Source organism: Clavelina lepadiformis, chromosome 6 (genome assembly GCF_947623445.1).
Source record: "Clavelina lepadiformis chromosome 6, kaClaLepa1.1, whole genome shotgun sequence".
NCBI lineage: Eukaryota > Metazoa > Chordata > Ascidiacea > Aplousobranchia > Clavelinidae > Clavelina > Clavelina lepadiformis.
The window spans coordinates 15333419-15357832 of record NC_135245.1 but is presented as its reverse complement, the minus strand read 5'-3'; the positions used below and the strand labels follow the sequence as shown (position 1 = coordinate 15357832).

General features: G+C 37.5%; 3 protein-coding genes and 1 long non-coding RNA gene across 5 annotated transcripts; 2 read left to right on the top strand and 2 right to left on the bottom strand.

Annotated features, from left to right (window-relative positions):
* The first annotated feature begins 13080 nt into the window (after positions 1-13080).
* On the top strand, positions 13081-14783 carry LOC143462013 (uncharacterized). Of its 2 annotated transcripts, XR_013118116.1 has the most exons (4): positions 13081-13491; positions 13647-14000; positions 14060-14191; positions 14257-14783. It is a non-coding gene; the product is annotated as an uncharacterized LOC143462013 (long non-coding RNA). The 2 variants fall into 2 exon arrangements; XR_013118115.1 differs by having other exon boundaries at positions 13081-14000.
* An 836-nt stretch (positions 14784-15619) lies between these two features.
* LOC143461990 (baculoviral IAP repeat-containing protein 7-like) lies at positions 15620-18873 on the top strand. Its single transcript, XM_076959966.1, has 8 exons — positions 15620-15809; positions 15892-16024; positions 16170-16282; positions 16584-17003; positions 17108-17207; positions 17299-17433; positions 17508-17672; positions 17755-18873. The coding sequence occupies exons 1-8, from the start codon at positions 15701-15703 to the stop codon at positions 18080-18082; spliced, it is 1503 nt and encodes a 500-aa protein (XP_076816081.1). The 5' UTR covers positions 15620-15700; the 3' UTR covers positions 18083-18873.
* Positions 18874-18891: 18 nt separating this feature from the next.
* LOC143461991 (baculoviral IAP repeat-containing protein 7-like) lies at positions 18892-21850 on the bottom strand. The gene is made up of 8 exons (XM_076959967.1): positions 21661-21850; positions 21446-21578; positions 21188-21300; positions 20467-20886; positions 20263-20362; positions 20037-20171; positions 19798-19962; positions 18892-19715 (listed from the first exon to the last, which is right to left on the bottom strand). Exons 1-8 carry the CDS (start codon positions 21767-21769, stop codon positions 19388-19390), a joined length of 1503 nt encoding a protein of 500 aa, XP_076816082.1. The 5' UTR covers positions 21770-21850; the 3' UTR covers positions 18892-19387.
* Positions 21851-22686: 836 nt separating this feature from the next.
* Positions 22687-24389, bottom strand: LOC143462005 (uncharacterized). Its single transcript, XM_076959989.1, has 3 exons — positions 23470-24389; positions 23279-23410; positions 22687-23213 (listed from the first exon to the last, which is right to left on the bottom strand). The coding sequence occupies exons 2-3, from the start codon at positions 23386-23388 to the stop codon at positions 22706-22708; spliced, it is 618 nt and encodes a 205-aa protein (XP_076816104.1). The 5' UTR covers positions 23389-23410; positions 23470-24389; the 3' UTR covers positions 22687-22705.
* Positions 24390-24414: the final 25 nt, after the last annotated feature.

Sequence of the window (24414 nt, the reverse complement as noted above, 5' to 3'; positions counted from 1 at the left end):
TTGTGATATTGCAACAATTCAATGACTCTTTTTATGTTTCCGTATTCTTCACAAAGACTAACTGAATGTGCAATTGGTACTGCACCATATAAATTGCTATTATAGAGAAGGACGCACTTTAAGATCCTCTTTGAGCTGTCAATGAACATTCGCCATTCAATTGAGTTGTAGATCGGAATTCCCAACTCCTCCAGTAAACCCTGTATTTTATGGCAATACACAAAGCTACTGTCACTCCGAAAGTATGGTAAAAACGCACTTTCTCTCGAACGAAAGTACGATACCTTCGCTCCTTTTCCAAAAAACATTCCACGCTTTTATGAAACTACAACTTCAAAGCGAGGCAACACGTGTTTTGAGCGCAGTTGACAAGCTTTTTAAACGTGTGGTGTAACCGAGTCGTCATTTTTTTAAAGGCATTTGACAGTTACTGATGCAAAATTGCACAATAGTGTGAAATTTTATGAACCTGGAACCACCACTCATCACTCTGCAAGGATAGGAACAGATATTATTTTATTGCTTGTCTGTTTTCCTGGAAAGTACGAGTACATACAGGGTTGAAAGTGGAAAGCAACTAACTTCAATTTTACCATTCTTATCTAGTTTCGTTGGATGATTGCATCCTCCAACCAAAAATGGGGGAAAAGCATCGACCTAAATCGATGCCTGTGCCTTTTTTGCTTAATAATTCAGTTGATTCTTCTTGTATATAACTTACAATATGATTAGCCTGTGCATTCCTATTACAAATGGAAAAACAATACAGCTGAAGTCGTGAAAAGTTGCATATTTTGGATGTATGCTGTAGAGCAAAAACTTGACGTGATAGAAGAAAACTGGCGGCATTTTTGAATTCAGCACACCGGAATTAGCCTAAATCAAGTGCAAAATGAAAGTCAACAAATTTTTTGTTCAAAATTGTTCCCCAGTGTTATACAGTATACGGTAATTGATGGGCTTGCGGACTCACAAAAACCTTACGCGGACTCGGGGTTGAGAAACACTGATCTATACTATAGAGCAATATATTATTATATATAAGATATCTATGCTCAGGGCCCGCATATCTTACGTTTAATTAATTTTAGGCGGCTATAGCAATCTTACGCAGCTATACTGTACTGCAAAAGTTTATTAAGCTACAAGATGGACCTGGAAAAACTTGTCCAGTATAATATTTTTGTAAACCTTGTAATGGAAAGTGGGTATATGGCACCAAGCTTGTGAGGTTGACCCACTCCACTACAATAATTACTTGTTAAAATGTTTATTGCGGGTGATGATATATAAGTCTCATGAGGTCGTTGTCTGTCTTGACACTGAACTTCTTCAAATTAAATTCAACAATGGTTACACAGGAATAACAACTGTATATACTGATTATATTGAAGTTTCTTTGAACAGAAACATTTAGACAAAACATTGGCACAGCAACAGCATAAAGATTTCCATGTTGCAACGCTCATCTCAGTAGACTTGCTGCATTGAACAGCTGTGAATAATAATGCTAATGATGCACACAGGATACACAAGCACCATATTTATACTTAAAACGGTAAACAGTCATTGCAACACAATGCAAAGCTTCACAAAGTAGATTTCTGGAAACAGGAAGACTACACTATATTCGATCTGAATACTATAATATCCCCTTATTATCACAACCCGATCTGTGCAAAATCATCCAAAAATAGAAATACAGCTCAGGCACGTATAGTTAACGAAAGGTGTTTAGGTTAGAAGGACATGCATGAAAAACTTAATTTTAGTTATTTTGGGTTTAATTAAAGTTAAATTTAGATTAGAAGGTAGATTTAGGTTAGGTTAATATGTTATAAGTTGTAACTTAGGTTAACAAAACACTGTGAAAAATAGCTTTGAATGCACGATTTTTCGGGTGAAATAGTGGCAGTCATTCCTTTCAGCGGACTCAATGCGGTATTCAACCTAAATTGGCACAAACCCAGTTTACCGTTCCACTGTGGTATTGCGATTTGTTGATGAAGTACAGTTTCATCCCACTGAATATGAAATCTTCCATTCATTGTCGCTTTCAGAAAGAAAACTGTCATTTTTATAGATTACAGCAATACATTTGTGCCTAAAGCAATGAATGTCACGTCAAACATTGACGTAATGCTATTTTTCACAAGACTGCGATTGGTGACATGACACTGTCGTACTTCCTACACTGAATAAATGCGTTTATAATGCGAAGTCGTAGCCGTTGTTGTTGTAGCCCGTTAGTCCATTGAACTATTTTAAAAATTTTAACCGCCAACACATGGGAGGCCACCCCACCATTGTTTTATACTATACAGGTCGCAGTGCGATAATTGCATTTTGATTCAATATTGAATACTGCAAAGAATAATCAATTAATTATTATTTACCAAGGAAAATTAACATTTACTGTAATCTATCGTGCTGTTTCCCTATATAAAGACTCAGGACCCGCATATCGTATGGCCAACGTTTACTGGGAAGAATCGAACAACGGCAACGCAAATGTAAGCATAACAGAAGCGTGTAGGTAGAAAAAGATTGCAATTTGAAACAGGAATAACTGTGTGGAATCGACAGAAATCGACTTTGCACGCATTAACTTCAATAGGAGTCTACTTTGGCAAGATGAGATACGGTTTGGCCCGGTAAAGACCACACTTTTAGGCACTATCCACAGTGTAAATTGCAAAGAAGAGGAAACAAAACGACTCATTGGTGATCTTTTCCCACTAAATATGGCGTGGAACTTAATTTGAAGACCAACCAAACGAAACAGAGAAAAACGCATCGCAACAACAACAAAATATTAATAAACTTTTTACATGGTGTCAGCATAAAAATGTTGCAAGGATGAAAATCACAAGATTGTGTTGAAATTCCGTAAATATTTGTGGCAATTTTTGGATTCTGGGAAACGCCAAACGTTTCAATCATGACAAAGAAAGACAAATCGCATGCGAAAAAAGCTACAAAAACAGTTTATCGTTTATCAATTTATCGTCGGCTTTTTGCTATTTCGCTGAATGAAGCACAATATGGCCAATGAACACAACGCTGTAAAATAGTGGAATGAAGTTGCCAAAAAAAAAACAGATAAAAAAGTAACCACACAACAGTTCAACTTTTCCAAGGACGCATATCACATTGTTACGAAATGGTACTTATCAATGCAGAAAATCGTTTAGTATTACCTGACACGAGCGGATCATTGCAAAGGGCCCATCAGCAACTTTAGTTCGTGCGCAACTGGGCAACCTAACGGTGCATGGATTCAGCTCGATGGCGTCTGGCCAGTTTTTATCCTTCTGAGCACAACAGGATTTCAAGGAGCAATTACTCAGGAATCGGTTTAAGTTGGACCGGTAAATTTGTTCCAGGCTTGGACGTTTGCTTGATGAGGCAGTGGACATTCGGGCAGTTTTATTCGTTTTCGGACTTAAAGTCTTACTTACGAGGATGTTCTCTTTGCACCTCGGGAAGTCCACATCAATGGAGTCCTCGATAAATTTTAGCAGTGAGTCCGTGTAAGGATCATGTGTTGTTTTTTTCAGGGATCTGAATCTCGGAAAGAATTTAGTCGAGGCTGTTTTCATTTTTAGGATGCTCGGAGAAGGGATCGTATCCGTTCTGGATGAAGTGGTATCCACGGAAACATCCTCATCAAACCGAATTACATCACTCAGATGCTCCTCCCGCTCCTTACCCCTCAAGCTCCGGATGCTGTCTAGTTTTAAGTCACTGCTGGCACATGAGAATGAGTCGTCCAAAGGATGAAGCCAGACAGGATTTCTGTCACTTGTTAAACTATTTGCTTCTACTTCATTCGGCGACCTTTTTGACTTCATCATTCTTGCCATTCTTCTTTGAATTTTTGTTGAGCGACAAACTTCTCGGGATTTCCCCGGTAACTTTACAGTTTTGCGAACAGTAGAAATTGTCAGGGGGGTCAACGACAAGGTGGGCGATGAAGTGACCGATGAAGTGACCGATGAAGTGTCCTCCGAACAACTCGATTTCCAAGCTTCTGACTCACACGTCGACGTGTTGTTGTTCAAGCAACTCTCACAAACCTTCTTGCGTTTGACGCTTCGAAATGACTGACGCGCTGTTTTTCTTTTTGCTGATAACATACGACCGTCAAAAGTGGCTTGAGGGGTTGCGATAATGCACTGAAATAGTCGGTCGGTGTCCGAAGAATCATTACGCAGCATGTTAGTGTTTGATACCGTACTGCTCCTACCAGCATCAAGACCTTGAGGTAGGCAGCGTTCTGTTCTTTCTGCCGTTTCTGTGTCGTATAACGACGAGGTATCGTTTGACGTATCATTGGACGCAACGTAACCATTTGTAGCAGGGTCAGCATCAGATTCACTGAACGGCTGATTTATGTCGAGGCTAATTGTTGAAGAGTGAGAACTGCACTCGTCGGCACTTGCTAATTCGTTTTCACTCAGGTCTTTTACATGGGTAAATGCAGGAGGCAGGTGGTCAACAATCATACAGTCATTCCCATTTTCTGCTTGGTCGCACTCTTCAACAACTGCGTTCATCTCGGGCATGCAAGTTAATTTCGGAAGGCGATCAGAGGCTTTATCGTTACAATCCATCACTGATGCACCGTACAATGAGTCAGCAAAATCAATTTTTTTGCCAGAACAACCTTTTTTTGTATTCGTATTACCCACAAGGCTGTTACTGAGTTCTAAAGTCGATGACGCGTTATTTACATTTTCATTTTCTGTGAAGGGTCGATTCCACACAAGGTCATTATCAATACCCATTTCTTCATCAGCTCCCTTGGGTTTTGCTCGCCGAGCAAATTGTCTGATCGCTTTTGATCCGGTATTATAAAAAGGAATTTCCTCCTTCCTGTAGCTATTGTGTTGATTTGATGATGGATTCTGATAGACTTGAATTCGACGAGCTACTTCCTCATCCGATCTTCCATCCATGGTCAGTGATGTGGAGTAGCCTTGATCATCTTGCGATAAACTCGGCACCTTCCCATTACTCTTCTCCTCATTGTAGTCCAAGTAAACTAATAATTCCTCTCTTGACGGTTTGTGCTCTGAACACAGCTCTATCTGTTCCACCACGTAATCCACAGTGGTCTCTTCTTCTTGCCAAGGCGGCTTTGTAGAATAGGAATGTTCTTTAGCAATCAACTGCAGCGATTTGGCCAAGGCTGGTTTTTCGTAACACAGGCGTGCAGGCTTTTTCCTAATTACTCCTTCAACGTTTTGGTTATAAGTTAAAATCGGGCTCAACTGAGGTTGCTGGAAAGCGGATTTTTGTACTGTAACAGGAGGATAAACGGGACGGCAGTTTGGGTTGAACGAAATCCTTTGCAAGTTGGAATATGACAGTTGGGGCGTAGAACTACGGGCAGCTGGCGAATGATAACGATTTAAAGAACAGCACCCACATCCTGAATAGGTGACACGCGTCATGTCGTAAGTGCTCGAACAGTTAGTGGGATAACTGGGCGGATAATATGGTCGAGGAGATGGGTACACGCAGCGTGTCCTACCAAGAGTCGTAAAAGAAGGTCGTTGAACAATGGGAAAGGAAAAAGACTGAGAGGTATATATCTGACCACTATTTAGCGACGTTCTAGCAACTGGTTGTGCCAATCCTCGGGGTACTACTAAAGTAATAGCTGCGGGAGACAGCAATCTTGGATGAACGGAGCGGGAACCTCTGGGCACTTGTGCAACAGGCTGTACCGAAGGGGTACTTATGGCACAGTGTGGTAAGGTTTCTCGAGTTTCTGTACTTTTGGAATAGTCATCTGGGTTGTCGTAGATAAAACTGTCTTTCGGGAAATCCCACAGTTTGCTATTATCCAAAGAATATCTCTGGGTGTACGTGGTGCCAAAGCGTTGTACAAAGTCGTTGATGTTCACTTTATCCGAGGCATTTTTGATTTCGACTTTTCTTTGACTTGAAAGGTTTGGTCCATTTGAGTTTGTCTGTGGCTTCGGATCAACCACAGGTTCATTGATTTTTCTTGTCGCAGGTTTAACATGCACAACAGAAGATTTTGAGTATATCGGAAATGTGCAAGGCATTTTTCTTCCCAGCATATGTTCAACGAATATGATCACGATAATACAAAACTGACACGTTTATAAACATATTTATTTCGTACCTGCAGATGAAGTAAGAAAAAAGCCATTAAATGCGTTGTATAGCTGTGGCAGCAGCATCACTATTGTATATTTCTAATTGCAAAGCAAAGCACTGATGCAATTCAAACAAAAATCTCAAAAATCAAAATCAAATTTCTCAAAACAGCCCTATTAGCTCGCAATTAAACATAATTTCGTGGATGATCTGGATCCTTTCCAAAAGCTAAACGATTGTTCCTTGATTCTCTACCATATTTCTAGCGTAAGGAATGGGCATTTTAGAATATCGAAACTCTAACAACCGAACCTAAAATTAGTCGTTTCTTAATTTTCGTACCGATATTACTCTGATTTCAACTCTTGCTTCCAAGGTTCTTGATATGATTCATAAAAACTTTTCACAGACATTTAACATACGCAGTTTCATTAATACCTTCGTTACTTTTCCGCACAAACGTATCAACTGCTGTGAAATTATAAGCGTATAACCGTGACGACAACTAATATGAGGCGAGTGTATACGTGCGATGGCACTTGATTTTGAAAAATTTTGGTTTAAGTGCAGTGCTAAGTATTTCGTCAGCTATCATCGTAAAAACGACAGTTGAGGAGACTTGAAACCACTTCACGACTTGTTACGAAACATATTGCTTGTAGGCAATGCCACAATAAGTTTAAGTTAGTTTTCATTTATACTCCGCTTTCATGAAATTTTTGTTACATCAAATCTATTCTCTGCACAGTAATACAAAATTTTTTATTCATAGCGCTACGTTAAAGACTTTTAAACTATCGAATTGCTTGACTTTCAAATGGAAAATGAAAATCAATCAATCGACTTGGTTCGACTGGATCCACACAGTGACTTCGCTCGAGCGGATTTTACCTTTATATACCTTACTATTTTTTATACCTTACAGGGAATGTGTTGGCTTATAACTTAAACCAACAAAAATATGCGTGTATTCAGCATAAGTTATAAGTTTACTTAAATTCTAATCAATGTACAAATATTTCACCACTAATGGCCAACCAACCATTTCCATTCATTAAATAAACAATTGCAATAATTTTCCAAAAAATTCGGATAATCTCTTAAACCAGATTGTTTATGAAAAATCAGTGTAGTTATTGCTGGCTCAAAACTATTCTTGTATGGGATTGGAAAAATATTTTAAAATATCAAATAATTTCTTTTGCACAACCCTAAGCGTATCCTGAACTTTTTTAAATTAAACTGTTCATAAACAAGCAAATAGATAAATAAACTAATGCCGACAAAGACGTAACATTCTAGGCACAGGTAAAATCATTATGGGCAAATACCGAAAAATTAAGCTTGTAAGAAAATCAACTACAAACTTCACCAAACAATGAAGGAATAAATACAAATGTGTTGATATTTGCAGGGCTTTGGAACGGGAACCGGAGCAAGGAGTCGTGCATTTTCAACGGAGCTGGAGCTCTACAAGAAATTCAAATGGAGCTGGAGGCCTGGAGCCAGTTGTTTGAAAAATAGCTCCGGCTCCGATGTATTGTGCTGCCAAATGTGGCCCGCGGGCCTCGGGTTGGACACCCCTGATGTAAACCTATACATTGAAACTCAACGCCCTTCAGCAACTTCCAAACAAACCGCACACACCCGATTCGGTAAATGTCACGGCAACAACACGTTACTGTGTTTTAGTGACAGGTTAATTGGCAGTAGGAGTAGAGTGGACTGTAAAACAACATAAGCTGTGGTAACAGCAATACATTGACTTTGTCCTACAAAATACACTTACAGTGCAAGTTGTCACGCTTGCAGCACCAGACACAGTACAGCTGACTATACGCATTTCTGGCTATAATTTGTTGGTGTGAATTTTAATTTACCGACAAACAATACCTCCATATAACTAATATCTGGCGGCAATTCATTGTATTTATTACACCACTGTAAAATCTCCTTAGTCACGGGCCACTGCTATCGAGCCTATATACTATATAGCAAGTTTTTCTACTATTTCTAAACATACCGAGAAAAACATTTTAGTGCAATAGTAACTCTTACGTAATTCCCTTATGACCATCTTTGAACATAATTTATCACACGTTTTCTAATTCTTATCAACCATTATAGCTATGGACCGTCATACTTACAGCTAGGCTACATAGTTTAATAAGTTACGCTTATCTTCTACGTAAGCTACTATAAAAGTACTACTACCGAAACGTCATAAAAAAGCTTGATTTTTTGCATAAACCCATTTGTTTAGCCATGCTAATTTTTTAAAATACACGAAGCGTTTTTCGCAACTGTTGATTGATGAGAGTAATTATTTCACCTTAAGTAGGTCACGTAGCTGAATTGTTAAAGATAATAGACGACAAGGTTTGGAGAATGGGTAAAGTAGATTTTAGCCATTTATGGTCTATGTCCTGTTAGACTAAGATTATAAAGAATATTTAATTTAGGCTTAGTTTGCTATATGTTATCACAAGAAACTGAGAAAATAGTTTCGAACGTACGATTTTTTATCCTTTTAATATTGACAGACTGACAGTCTTCATGGCAGCACAAAGATATCAAAGCAGCTAACCAGTTTAACAGCATCAATTTACGACGCAACTCTAACGTAATATGATAAGCCAGCAGTTAGTAACGTTTCCTGCTTCAGCACAGCAGAGTATTGCTTTTTTAATCCTTTGCAATGTACCACTTCCCGTGGCATACTTGAAACCAGAGCAAATACTGTACTTCATTCGCCACGGAGTTTGCACTGGCTGTCTGGAAAACTTTATGTTGTATGATGCAACATTGGAATGTAAAATGTGCTTGCTGTTTTGTAAGAAGAAATAACAAGCCAATACTGACACGATATAGAAAATACAAAGGATACTAAAAGACTTGAGCCGATTAGATTTAGTCTTTTTGGAAAAAAACTAACCTAACAACACTTCCTAATCATTCAAGTGTTTTAGTATATATCTGGTTATCTTAACTCAAATGTTGATTTTTCCATTTCCGTATAGCAACTGGCGTTTTCCAGTTATAACAAATTTATTTGCTAACCACTTGACAATCAGCTCTACTAATGTGCATCACGTTTTCACAACTCCTCGCTACAAACATCAGCCTCTGCAAATCTATTGGCGCGCATCAATCAACACATTTTCGATCCATGCTAGCTGGTTGTATTTTCTCCCACCAAATGACACGCTTCATTGCTTCGCGAATCGACATTGTGCAAGTCGTTTGACTTTTTGGCAGTTCTTTAGATCGCTTGTTTGCACAAACGTGACTGTAATATATTGTTTATTTTTCGGAGTTGACCGCAGGGAGCGAAATGCATGAAGCAAACCTTGTAGCAGAATGGACAAAAAAAAGTACTGTGATGATAATATAAAATTGCTTGCAAATCGAATGCCGCATAGAATACGGAAATCGGCAAAGCAAAGCAAAGCAAAGCATTGCGTTACGTGTCGCCTATGCATGACTTCCTGTGTATCGTTATAAATCGTGACGTGAGTTATTCTTTCATATATAGCTATTCATTGCGTCACAGTCTACTAAGTTAACCCTAGAAAGTGGTCGACTTTATTATGTAGCTGTCCCAATGTCTTATTTAATGTAATCGTTTAAACAAGAAACAATATAATCAGTTTATACAGTTGTCATGGTGTACAATTAATTCTAAGATTAAGAAAAGCGAAACAACGACCTGAGACTCATTTACTTCGAGGACAACAATTCAAGAGACAAACTTTGTAATTGAAGTGGTCGCCCTTACAGACTAAGGAACGATAAACAATCATTTCATTACAGTACCTTCACAGACAATCAACGAACGGGAGCAAGCGGCAAAGCCCTGAGGGCTATGTTCAATATGTGAATTACAGTGGTGCTACAACGATGGAAGGTTAACATCGCCACCAGACACAGAATGCATTTAAACTAAACAAAAAACACACAAGTTATGAATATTTACACCAAATTAAGGGAAATTTCGAGGGCATGTTTAGGATTTGTTATCGTGCTGTGGGGATGGTGGTGTGGATTGCTTTTAGGTAGGCCTAAAGCCAAGACTATTAGTCTTACTGCTAGACTCCTATAGATAATTGTCTTTGACTCCGTTGCGTTTGCTGTCTCTATAATGTTTCTTCAAATCAACACCAACTTCATAAAGTCTAAATGTTATATTGTCCGAATAGGTTGTATCAAATTAGAAACATTTACACCATCTTTCCACATTTAAACCAAGCTATAACTCAAATTCAGTAATGATTCTAATTCCGAATAATTCAGCAATAACTTCAATTCAGCAGAACAGAAGTATAGCTAAGAGCGACAAAAGATCAGAGAGAAGAGAGAGATTTAGACCAAACATTAGGTTTTATACTCCCATATTTTGACCAATGGGCGAGTGCCATATGTTATTTTTGCATTGCTACGTACAAGCTATGTCACATCTAATATTATTCTATTGTCACCGAAGCTCTTGACCAAAGTACCATCAAAACGTTACACGGTAAAAATACAATATAGTACTTGAAACACTTCAAACTCTTTTGTTTGAATAACTACTAACCACGAATAATACATCTGTTTAAACATTCAATTTCCTCTAACTGGAGACACAAAAATTGCTTAACAAATGCCAATTATAGAACTTGTTTAATTTGATTATATCCAAACGCCACAGTGCACCTAAGATTTTAAAAATAAACTTGTAACGAAAAGTGGGTATATGGCACCTGAACTTAAGAGGTTGACCCACTCCACTACAATAATTACTTGTTGAAATGTTTATTGCGGGTGATGATGTAGGCTACGAGTTTCATGAAGTCGTTGTCTATTTTTCTCACCCACAGATTTAATTGCTCACCTTGACGGCTTATTGTCTTGTGAAGATGACAATAAATTTGTCTATCTTGACACTGAACTTCTTCAAATTGAATTCAACAATGGTTAGACAGGAATAACAACTGTATATAGCCTACTGATTACATTGAAGTTTCTTTGAACAAATACATTTAGACAAAACATTGGCACAGCAACGGAATAAAGACGTCCATGTTACAGCGCTTATCTTAGTAGACTGAACGCATTGAACAGCTGTGAATAATACCCGCGGGATAGGCAGGCACGACATTTATGTTATGACTTAAAACAGAAAACAGGAAGTCATCGGTACGCAATGCAATGCTTTGCAAAGCAGATGTTTGAAAACAAGAATTCTACACTATATTCGATCTGTATACAGTACTATAAAATTCCCTTGTTATCAAGAGCTCTTTAAAATTTTAAACTCTTCTTTAAAAAGAAACACCATCCCCGGAATCATGATCACGTTTTTGGCCAGCCTGAGAGCAACATAATGAAGTCCTCAGTCCACAGCTGCGATCCTCGTACATTGCGGGAGCACCATTAGTGCAAACACCAATTAGGCCTACGTGCTCTCATCGTAGATCATGATTCCGAAAAAATCTGTCAACTTTGTTGAATATATCTTTTGCCTTTGTAGTTGTGTCAAGAGGTTCGCAGAACAAGAATTCGCCTTCCAAATGTTTTTCAAGTAGGCTACGTAACCATTGTAGTGAAGTGGGTAAACCTTACAGGTTAAGGTACCATATACCACTTTTCATTACAGGCTATTTCTCTTGAAACCACATTAGAAGCTTTCAAACCAGCTACATTTTCCTTGAAAAAACATTCCAGTGCCATCAAACCTGGAATTTTAGAAACTTTGTTAATGACGTTTGAAGAAATCTACACCTTTGTATTGCAAACTGGAATGGTTCGTTTCCAAGTGTCTCTTCAACTTGCACGGCTTTAGTGAAGAGCTTGCCAAAACATTATGGCACAAAACGCACTGTGGTTTTTCTTCTCCAGCAGAGTTTATCACGATAAACCCAAATTGGAAAAATGAATCGTCATATCTGAATTTCATAGGAGTCATTTATAATAATAATAATCTTACAATGCTGATAATATAATTTACTGAAAAACATTAATAAAAACTGATAAATAGGACTAAATTTAATAGCTGAAAATGTGAAGGACCTCATTTTTCCAAAGGAGCCAAGCTTTGCTTTCTACAAGTCGTGGTTTCCTAGTATGAATGGTTCCGACGACGAAGTCTAGGGCTACTTGACAGGAACTCTCTTATCTACTAAGTGCTACCAACTCAGTCTGCTACCACATCTACATCGCGACAGTCACTCCTCTGTTCAAGGGTCAGTTGACCCATGTTTCTTGTACAAGTACACTAGTGCAGTCACGATTCTTTCAATAATGTAACAACTTTCTAACTAATGCGAACAATTCGCTGATAGCAGGTAGTACAGCATAATGGATGCATGATGTCACTATATAAAGACTAATAATAATGACAATTAGCTTTATTATGGAATCACAATCATTGCTGTACATTGCGGACCCTCTGAAACTGCTTTAAAGACTAATTCTCATTGCGGACCCTCTGAAACTACTGTATGGACCCTAGTTTGGGAACTGCTCTTGAGGTTACGAGTTAACTTTTTAAGGGGTGCGAAACCTGCAGAGAAAGGCAATTTTTGGATCCCCGGCTGTTATTTTGTTGGTTGAAAGCTACATTTCATGGAAGCAAAGGATACGACAATCTATATCGAATGTTTTCCAGAGGTGTGAGGAATAAAAAGAGTTGGGAATTCCTAGGCTAGGAAAAAAATCTGAACACGTAAATATAAAAGCAAAGAGATAGGAACGGTTAACAAACCGAGAAATACGATGTATAACGGTTTAAATTAGTCTGTTGACCTAAAGGGTGGCTTAGTGGTGCCACCTCAGGACTCCTACCGCCACCGCCACCGCCAACCCGCCAACCCGCCAACCGGCAATCTGTCAGATTAGGTCATTCAAGTAATTAGGTCATATGTAAAAAGAGAAAAGTGACGTCATAGTTTTCGTTAGCGCCACCACACGTAAAGAAAAAAGATGTTAGAAAAAGTACAAGTGTAAAAGTGACGTCATAGTTTTCGTTAGCGCCACCACACGTAAAGAAAAAAGATGTTAGAAAAAGTACAAGTGTAAAAGTGACGTCATAGTTTTCGTTAGCGCCAACGTGTGGTGTTCTAGATTTGTAGAGGAAAAAACATCTTGGGTTTGTGGATATTCGATATCAGTTACATCATAGTTTCAGTGTAAAGTATACAGAACGATGAACCGTATGCATTGCCACCTGGAATCATATGGAGAAAAGCCTAGAGTAAGAATGCGTTAATTGACACACTAACATGACCTGGTTATGAAATCCAGCTTGGGTTGAAATAAGCCAGACTTTAGAAACAAAGCATTGGAAGGTATTACAACCAATCCATTCGATTCCAGGTGTAAGAGAAGAATAAATAATAGCTGGTACCCAGATGTGATTTTTCTTGACCCGATTATAAAGGCAAGTCCAAACTTGTCTGATTGAAACAAGTGTGTTGGACAGGTCGAAAGGGTGGTATATTGCGCAATCTCACCAATCCACTCACAGCCAGTTGTGGGAAAGAATAACGGAAAGCTGGTATCCAGATGTGATTTTTCTTGACCCGGTTATAAAGGCAGTCCAAACCTGTCTGATTGAAACAAGTGTGTTGGACATTACTATTCAGCTAGAGCAGTCATCTTTGTTAAAAAACTGTACTTGCTAGCATTAGATATAATCGTTTAGAGGAGGTAAACTTGTTTCGCATTGATAATTAATGAATAATATTGGATATTACTATTCAACAAAGCTTACGGTTTTAGTAATAAATTAGTATTTTTACAGTACCAAGAAGATTAAACTTCAACAAAAAACACATCAGAAGGAATAGGAAACGCTGTAAATTTTGTGTGCGGACATTTACAAAGTGAGTACACAATAAACTTTATGGATGAAATATCATTTTCAATCTATACTGTATATTAGTTTAAGAGATTTGAAAAAACATATGAGACGCTCACACCAACCGCGTGTAGTACCAAGACCCCAGATTCCTCGCCCTAGAACGATTGTGGTGGATGGCGATACAATCGCAGAGGATATTCCTGAAGATTACAGGTAAAAATAAAACATGATTGATATCAAATAACAATTCATGAAAGGAGTTTATTTTATTTTTGAAGGGGTATCTATCAAAGCAATTGGCGAGCAATACGAACTCATTTTCATATCGGTAATACGGTTCAAGAGCGTTACACGTTTCGTATCCCTGACCAAAGCATGATCGATCAAGGTCTCGAATCATTATGGCCATACTTTCGTGAAAATATTTTCCAGAGACAACGACAACCGTTCAAAATCCGTGTCGCATTTGGATTTATTTTACGACATGAAGGAAATGAAGAAGACTTACCAGTAGTATATCGTTACTTTCATCCGGACAATCACTCCGATTATTTGTATTTAGGCCCTGAAACCATCCGCGATCGAACCGAATTCGATCAATTCCTTATCGATATTCAACGGAAGAATATCAGACAATGGTCGGATAGATTAAAATCCGAAAGCGCTTGGGTCGTGGAATCTATCTGTAATGTTGAATTTTACATCAATCCACTTCGGTATATACCGATTGGTATACCAGAAGCATTACCTGAATTTATTATTTCAAATAAAGGTCGATTTGTATGAGGTGACAATAAAGAAAAAACGTGTGATTTGGAATCTCCCCATCCAGATACATATGATGAAATACAGCCTACAGTAACGCCTACACAAAACAATTTACAGTGTTCAACCACTTCATACAGGAAAAAAAAATTTTAAAACAACTTTAAGTTGTCAACGTTTTATTCCATTATCCAACTTTTAACCTAAGAATAGAGTTTGAGATATAAATTTATACTAAACTATAGCTCGTGTAATTGGGTAATGCGAAGAAGTCTTAAGTATATAGCCCCGAAAAACATAGCTTTAGGCTATTCGCTTTTCAAAAAATACAAAATATTGGAATACATCGATCGACGGATGAAATAAAACTAAGACCGCGTTTCGTTAGGTATAGAAAAACTATAAAATTTTCTTGCTTTGGTTGAATTATTCAAACCATTTAAACTTATTCCGCTGATCATATTCATATATACTCAACTTTCTTTAGAAAAGAACGCGTTCAAACCGAAAGAAATGATTCCAACACCACAAAATTGGAAAATAAATATGCGGTTAAAAGCAAGTGTAAACTGTTTTTGATTGATTCTTCCTAAGCCAACTTAACTTATAAGTTATGATTTAACAAAATGCATTAAAATAAGCATATTTTTTCCTAAACACTGTTTGGTTTGATACACTTTAGTTTGGTAAAAGCATGACGAAACAGTATGTAAACAATATATGGTTTAATTAACCTGGTTATTTATTTTTTTTATTTTATTTTTTTATTTTTTCATATGCAAATACTTTTTGCACGTAAAACAGAAGTTCTTAAACTTTTTCATCTTACTTATTCCCACAAAATAAATGTAAATGTGAGAAGAATCAAGGAGCAACGAACTGCTTGTATACCATTGCGATTAAGTTTCATTGTTTATCGAGGTAGTAGTGATTTAAGTTATCTCTTTACAGAATGAAATGCAAACGGATCACCTTACCGCGGATTTCCCGGATCTAGAAAGTGACGGGAGGTTGTTGAGACAAGTTACAGATCCACCAGGACAACAAAGTCGTTACATTCCACCCGGTAGGTTGGAAAATCATGTTTGAGAATCACGTTCCAGAGAAACGTAGGTTTTTACGTCACGATCCTATTTCTGTTAGTACAGGTGATCCAACACGCGAGACCTATCGTCTTTCAACTTTCAAACTATTTCCCAGAGAAGTACAGGTCGATGTTCGTAAGTTGGCTGCTGCTGGTTTTTATTTCACTGGTTTTAAAGACAGGACCAAGTGCTTCAGGTAACGTCTTGTTCATTAAAATAGAGACTTGGATACATAAAATACGGGACTTAATTTCTAATCAAACAAATACGTTTAAACAAGTTGTGCGAATAGTTTTACGTTCAAAAACACTATCATAAAACAAATCTCAACTTCATTCCAGTTGTGGTCAATCTGTCCAAGAATGGGAAGTCGAAGATGACCCGAAGCTACTCCGATGGCATAGATCCAATTGTGATATCATTAACGGAAAGGATACAAGAAACATACCAATCGGTTAGTTAAGACAAAGATTTCAATTAATTTGTAAGAAAAAAAAAAAGAGAAGCATCGAATCAATCTGATCTGTAATACCAACAAAGTGTAAAGATGGATCGATGTTTAAAACGTCTCAAAAGCGTAAATGAACCGAACCAAATCTTGATTCTTTTTTGTAGTTTCATGAAACTACACCTGAAATTGCCTTATTATACTACCGTTTACGCTGTCATAATAGAACGAGTTACGTGAGTGAGTAGTGAATTCTCCGTTCATACGACGTTACTTCCACTACCTTGTAAATATTGATTAAATCTAGATTCCATTCTTCGTCAATTCGAACTTATTCCACCCCATGGCCATGGAAACGCTACAAGTTCAGCCACACGACCGCCAACATCTGGGAATCCACAGGCTTCAGCAGATCAAAGAAAAGTCATTACAAATGGCATTGGTATCACATCAAATTCACCAATGTTTCAAACAGCTACATTTAGAAATTCTTCGTGCTCCACCCCTCCACCTAGTGTGGTTGCGTCCACCATCGCGAATTCACATAGAAATCTTGCAATTAATTTGGAGAACATGAACTTGTTTCCATGTTTGAATCCGGTAAATCCCCACATGAAGAGCAAGAAATCTCGTCTCCAAACTTTCCTTGATCACTCGTCATCGTGGCCTACTCATAGGATTCGCACAACTCCCAGACAAATTGCAAACGCAGGAATGTATTACTTGGGTGAGGCTCATACTTTCAAGCTTAGGTCTCATACCATAAAAAAAATAAAAAAATAAAAATAAAATTTGGTAAGTTGTAGAATTACAAAGTGAAATATTCTCCAGGTGTAAGAGATCGTGTAAAATGTTGGTATTGCAATGGAGGATTACAAAATTGGGAGAGAGATGACGATCCATGGCAAGAGCACACCAAGTGGTTTCCATTGTAAGTTGAATTTTCTGTCTCCATGAAAGAATTTACCAGATTTGGCTTTTTTATGATTTCTATGTTTAACAAACTTGGATCTCCTGCCCAGGTGCGAGTTTGTTCTTCAACAAAAAGGTCCAGATTATGTTCATGGGATCGCCTTTCGATTCCCCAATCTAAGAAGACCGACAATTCGGAATCCAGCAAATCCAAATCAACTCAGGAATATTCAATCAGGACAAATGTAAACCTCCTAAAGTCATGTTCTTGATCATCATCTTGGTTTTGTTCTTTGTAGTTATCTATTTCTTTGTTTAGTTTACGAAACGGACATCGAAATGGTGGCCCTGAAATCATCGATCCCAGGGAAGAGATAAGATCTCTAGAGCGGAAAGTTGACGGAGAGATGTCTTCGTCTGAACTGGTGGAGCAAGCAAAACTAATGGGATTCGACGAAAGAACGATAAAAACTGCTTTGAAAAGGTGAAATTTTGTCAAGAAAGCTATTTTTTAATTTTTATTGCATTACAATTATCAATAGCATTGAAAACCGATCTTTCTACAGGAAATATGAAACCACTGGTTATGGATTTTCTAGGCTTGAAAATCTCGTTGAGTCTATTCTTGCGATGGAGGAAGAATCTGCTTCCAATAGATCTGAAGAAGAAGGATTGGCAACAAAGAAAGCAACTCCTTCAATAGCATCTGGACTTCAAGAGATTCGTCGTTTACAGGAGGAAAGAACGTGTAAAGTTTGTGGCAACGAACAAGCGAGTGTTGTTCTTATTCCATGCGGACATATTGCTTGTTGTATTGGTTGCGCTGAAAACGCATCGACTTGTCCCATTTGTCGTTTGCGAGTTCGAGAAAAAGTCCGATCTTTTATTGTTTAAAGCAAAAGTTTGGATTCTTTTGAAATGTAAGTCAACGCCGCGCTATGGTGATTTGATATGAAGTGTGAACCGTATTTAGAGCGCTACCTTGCGTTATCCTCACAATCGATTCAGTTACAAACATCATCGCTGGCTGGCAGTACGATAACATCCAAAACTTTTCAATTTAAATTGTTATTCAAAAAACTTGCCTTGTATAGTATTTTCTGGAATTTCCCAAAGGTTCTTTTCAAGTTTTGAACATGTATTCACGTTGCTATCATATTATAATTCGTTACATAGCCATTTATTTCATCACCGTTGCGCAATATGCGTTATGTGTTTGAAACTCCAAATAGAATGTTTGGCGCCGGACGTTTCACGATTGCCCTGATGAAAAATATGCAATATGCGTTTGAAACTCCAAATAGAATGTTTGGCGCCGGACGTTTCACGATTGCCCTGATGAAAAATACCTTTTGTAACATTTCAGCGATTCGATTCCTCCAATCGTGTGTTGATTTTAACAATGTTTCTTGCGCCGAAACCAGGAAAGTGATCCTGTGACAGACAATGATCAGTCAAGTGAGCCGAAAACTAAGTCGTTGTCTTGCGAAACTTCTGCACACTGTTACAGCGTGATTTTACGAAATTCCTTCAAGAAGCTGTATTTTAAAGCATGTCGTTTAAGCGTTGGAATTTTTGTTTTGCTGATCGAAGAATCTTGTAACCCGCTTTCAGGAATTACTGCTTTATTTTAATCCTTGAGTGTGTTGTATTATCACTGAACCTATTAAAAAAGCACAAGCATACTGGATGTGTGTGTTTACAGACCTCTTAAACGTTTCAATTTGATATATTTGTGAGTATGATTCCAATAGAAACGAATATCTATTTTAAGACTATCATCATGCTGATCGATCGTGAATATAAGTTTGCTTTTTCATACTTTTCCTTGAAAGCTTGGAGAGTAGCCAGAGGCAAATGATTTCAAGGTATGACGATCGCGAAACGCATATTGCGCAACGGTGATGAAATAAATGGCTATGTAACGAATTATAATATGATAGCAACGTGAATACATGTTCAAAACTTGAAAAGAACCTTTGGGAAATTCCAGAAAATACTATACAAGGCAAGTTTTTTGAATAACAATTTAAATTGAAAAGTTTTGGATGTTATCGTACTGCCAGCCAGCGATGATGTTTGTAACTGAATCGATTGTGAGGATAACGCAAGGTAGCGCTCTAAATACGGTTCACACTTCATATCAAATCACCATAGCGCGGCGTTGACTTACATTTCAAAAGAATCCAAACTTTTGCTTTAAACAATAAAAGATCGGACTTTTTCTCGAACTCGCAAACGACAAATGGGACAAGTCGATGCGTTTTCAGCGCAACCAATACAACAAGCAATATGTCCGCATGGAATAAGAACAACACTCGCTTGTTCGTTGCCACAAACTTTACACGTTCTTTCCTCCTGTAAACGACGAATCTCTTGAAGTCCAGATGCTATTGAAGGAGTTGCTTTCTTTGTTGCCAATCCTTCTTCTTCAGATCTATTGGAAGCAGATTCTTCCTCCATCGCAAGAATAGACTCAACGAGATTTTCAAGCCTAGAAAATCCATAACCAGTGGTTTCATATTTCCTGTAGAAAGATCGGTTTTCAATGCTATTGATAATTGTAATGCAATAAAAATTAAAAAATAGCTTTCTTGACAAAATTTCACCTTTTCAAAGCAGTTTTTATCGTTCTTTCGTCGAATCCCATTAGTTTTGCTTGCTCCACCAGTTCAGACGAAGACATCTCTCCGTCAACTTTCCGCTCTAGAGATCTTATCTCTTCCCTGGGATCGATGATTTCAGGGCCACCATTTCGATGTCCGTTTCGTAAACTAAACAAAGAAATAGATAACTACAAAGAACAAAACCAAGATGATGATCAAGAACATGACTTTAGGAGGTTTACATTTGTCCTGATTGAATATTCCTGAGTTGATTTGGATTTGCTGGATTCCGAATTGTCGGTCTTCTTAGATTGGGGAATCGAAAGGCGATCCCATGAACATAATCTGGACCTTTTTGTTGAAGAACAAACTCGCACCTGGGCAGGAGATCCAAGTTTGTTAAACATAGAAATCATAAAAAAGCCAAATCTGGTAAATTCTTTCATGGAGACAGAAAATTCAACTTACAATGGAAACCACTTGGTGTGCTCTTGCCATGGATCGTCATCTCTCTCCCAATTTTGTAATCCTCCATTGCAATACCAACATTTTACACGATCTCTTACACCTGGAGAATATTTCACTTTGTAATTCTACAACTTACCAAATTTTATTTTTATTTTTTTATTTTTTTTATGGTATGAGACCTAAGCTTGAAAGTATGAGCCTCACCCAAGTAATACATTCCTGCGTTTGCAATTTGTCTGGGAGTTGTGCGAATCCTATGAGTAGGCCACGATGACGAGTGATCAAGGAAAGTTTGGAGACGAGATTTCTTGCTCTTCATGTGGGGATTTACCGGATTCAAACATGGAAACAAGTTCATGTTCTCCAAATTAATTGCAAGATTTCTATGTGAATTCGCGATGGTGGACGCAACCACACTAGGTGGAGGGGTGGAGCACGAAGAATTTCTAAATGTAGCTGTTTGAAACATTGGTGAATTTGATGTGATACCAATGCCATTTGTAATGACTTTTCTTTGATCTGCTGAAGCCTGTGGATTCCCAGATGTTGGCGGTCGTGTGGCTGAACTTGTAGCGTTTCCATGGCCATGGGGTGGAATAAGTTCGAATTGACGAAGAATGGAATCTAGATTTAATCAATATTTACAAGGTAGTGGAAGTAACGTCGTATGAACGGAGAATTCACTACTCACTCACGTAACTCGTTCTATTATGACAGCGTAAACGGTAGTATAATAAGGCAATTTCAGGTGTAGTTTCATGAAACTACAAAAAAGAATCAAGATTTGGTTCGGTTCATTTACGCTTTTGAGACGTTTTAAACATCGATCCATCTTTACACTTTGTTGGTATTACAGATCAGATTGATTCGATGCTTCTCTTTTTTTTTTTCTTACAAATTAATTGAAATCTTTGTCTTAACTAACCGATTGGTATGTTTCTTGTATCCTTTCCGTTAATGATATCACAATTGGATCTATGCCATCGGAGTAGCTTCGGGTCATCTTCGACTTCCCATTCTTGGACAGATTGACCACAACTGGAATGAAGTTGAGATTTGTTTTATGATAGTGTTTTTGAACGTAAAACTATTCGCACAACTTGTTTAAACGTATTTGTTTGATTAGAAATTAAGTCCCGTATTTTATGTATCCAAGTCTCTATTTTAATGAACAAGACGTTACCTGAAGCACTTGGTCCTGTCTTTAAAACCAGTGAAATAAAAACCAGCAGCAGCCAACTTACGAACATCGACCTGTACTTCTCTGGGAAATAGTTTGAAAGTTGAAAGACGATAGGTCTCGCGTGTTGGATCACCTGTACTAACAGAAATAGGATCGTGACGTAAAAACCTACGTTTCTCTGGAACGTGATTCTCAAACATGATTTTCCAACCTACCGGGTGGAATGTAACGACTTTGTTGTCCTGGTGGATCTGTAACTTGTCTCAACAACCTCCCGTCACTTTCTAGATCCGGGAAATCCGCGGTAAGGTGATCCGTTTGCATTTCATTCTGTAAAGAGATAACTTAAATCACTACTACCTCGATAAACAATGAAACTTAATCGCAATGGTATACAAGCAGTTCGTTGCTCCTTGATTCTTCTCACATTTACATTTATTTTGTGGGAATAAGTAAGATGAAAAAGTTTAAGAACTTCTGTTTTACGTGCAAAAAGTATTTGCATATGAAAAAATAAAAAAATAAAATAAAAAAAATAAATAACCAGGTTAATTAAACCATATATTGTTTACATACTGTTTCGTCATGCTTTTACCAAACTAAAGTGTATCAAACCAAACAGTGTTTAGGAAAAAATATGCTTATTTTAATGCATTTTGTTAAATCATAACTTATAAGTTAAGTTGGCTTAGGAAGAATCAATCAAAAACAGTTTACACTTGCTTTTAACCGCATATTTATTTTCCAATTTTGTGGTGTTGGAATCATTTCTTTCGGTTTGAACGCGTTCTTTTCTAAAGAAAGTTGAGTATATATGAATATGATCAGCGGAATAAGTTTAAATGGTTTGAATAATTCAACCAAAGCAAGAAAATTTTATAGTTTTTCTATACCTAACGAAACGCGGTCTTAGTTTTATTTCATCCGTCGATCGATGTATTCCAATATTTTGTATTTTTTGAAAAGCGAATAGCCTAAAGCTATGTTTTTCGGGGCTATATACTTAAGACTTCTTCGCATTACCCAATTACACGAGCTATAGTTTAGTATAAATTTATATCTCAAACTCTATTCTTAGGTTAAAAGTTGGATAATGGAATAAAACGTTGACAACTTAAAGTTGTTTTAAAATTTTTTTTTCCTGTATGAAGTGGTTGAACACTGTAAATTGTTTTGTGTAGGCGTTACTGTAGGCTGTATTTCATCATATGTATCTGGATGGGGAGATTCCAAATCACACGTTTTTTCTTTATTGTCACCTCATACAAATCGACCTTTATTTGAAATAATAAATTCAGGTAATGCTTCTGGTATACCAATCGGTATATACCGAAGTGGATTGATGTAAAATTCAACATTACAGATAGATTCCACGACCCAAGCGCTTTCGGATTTTAATCTATCCGACCATTGTCTGATATTCTTCCGTTGAATATCGATAAGGAATTGATCGAATTCGGTTCGATCGCGGATGGTTTCAGGGCCTAAATACAAATAATCGGAGTGATTGTCCGGATGAAAGTAACGATATACTACTGGTAAGTCTTCTTCATTTCCTTCATGTCGTAAAATAAATCCAAATGCGACACGGATTTTGAACGGTTGTCGTTGTCTCTGGAAAATATTTTCACGAAAGTATGGCCATAATGATTCGAGACCTTGATCGATCATGCTTTGGTCAGGGATACGAAACGTGTAACGCTCTTGAACCGTATTACCGATATGAAAATGAGTTCGTATTGCTCGCCAATTGCTTTGATAGATACCCCTTCAAAAATAAAATAAACTCCTTTCATGAATTGTTATTTGATATCAATCATGTTTTATTTTTACCTGTAATCTTCAGGAATATCCTCTGCGATTGTATCGCCATCCACCACAATCGTTCTAGGGCGAGGAATCTGGGGTCTTGGTACTACACGCGGTTGGTGTGAGCGTCTCATATGTTTTTTCAAATCTCTTAAACTAATATACAGTATAGATTGAAAATGATATTTCATCCATAAAGTTTATTGTGTACTCACTTTGTAAATGTCCGCACACAAAATTTACAGCGTTTCCTATTCCTTCTGATGTGTTTTTTGTTGAAGTTTAATCTTCTTGGTACTGTAAAAATACTAATTTATTACTAAAACCGTAAGCTTTGTTGAATAGTAATATCCAATATTATTCATTAATTATCAATGCGAAACAAGTTTACCTCCTCTAAACGATTATATCTAATGCTAGCAAGTACAGTTTTTTAACAAAGATGACTGCTCTAGCTGAATAGTAATGTCCAACACACTTGTTTCAATCAGACAGGTTTGGACTGCCTTTATAACCGGGTCAAGAAAAATCACATCTGGATACCAGCTTTCCGTTATTCTTTCCCACAACTGGCTGTGAGTGGATTGGTGAGATTGCGCAATATACCACCCTTTCGACCTGTCCAACACACTTGTTTCAATCAGACAAGTTTGGACTTGCCTTTATAATCGGGTCAAGAAAAATCACATCTGGGTACCAGCTATTATTTATTCTTCTCTTACACCTGGAATCGAATGGATTGGTTGTAATACCTTCCAATGCTTTGTTTCTAAAGTCTGGCTTATTTCAACCCAAGCTGGATTTCATAACCAGGTCATGTTAGTGTGTCAATTAACGCATTCTTACTCTAGGCTTTTCTCCATATGATTCCAGGTGGCAATGCATACGGTTCATCGTTCTGTATACTTTACACTGAAACTATGATGTAACTGATATCGAATATCCACAAACCCAAGATGTTTTTTCCTCTACAAATCTAGAACACCACACGTTGGCGCTAACGAAAACTATGACGTCACTTTTACACTTGTACTTTTTCTAACATCTTTTTTCTTTACGTGTGGTGGCGCTAACGAAAACTATGACGTCACTTTTACACTTGTACTTTTTCTAACATCTTTTTTCTTTACGTGTGGTGGCGCTAACGAAAACTATGACGT

Excerpts from the sequence above, each read along its gene's own strand:
- LOC143461990 (XM_076959966.1), top strand. The coding sequence starts at position 15,701 with ATGCAAACGGATCACCTTACCGCGGATTTCCCGGATCTAGAAAGTGAC. Across the intron at positions 16,283-16,583 it reads TACAAGAAACATACCAATCG|ATTCCATTCTTCGTCAATTC; the intron begins GTTAGTTAAGAC and ends GATTAAATCTAG. Across the intron at positions 17,208-17,298 it reads CACACCAAGTGGTTTCCATT|GTGCGAGTTTGTTCTTCAAC; the intron begins GTAAGTTGAATT and ends TCTCCTGCCCAG.
- LOC143461991 (XM_076959967.1), bottom strand. The coding sequence starts at position 21,769 with ATGCAAACGGATCACCTTACCGCGGATTTCCCGGATCTAGAAAGTGAC. Across the intron at positions 20,172-20,262 it reads CACACCAAGTGGTTTCCATT|GTGCGAGTTTGTTCTTCAAC; the intron begins GTAAGTTGAATT and ends TCTCCTGCCCAG. Across the intron at positions 19,716-19,797 it reads ATAAAAACTGCTTTGAAAAG|GAAATATGAAACCACTGGTT; the intron begins GTGAAATTTTGT and ends ATCTTTCTACAG.
- LOC143462005 (XM_076959989.1), bottom strand. The coding sequence starts at position 23,388 with ATGAGACGCTCACACCAACCGCGTGTAGTACCAAGACCCCAGATTCCT. Across the intron at positions 23,214-23,278 it reads GATATTCCTGAAGATTACAG|GGGTATCTATCAAAGCAATT; the intron begins GTAAAAATAAAA and ends TTATTTTTGAAG.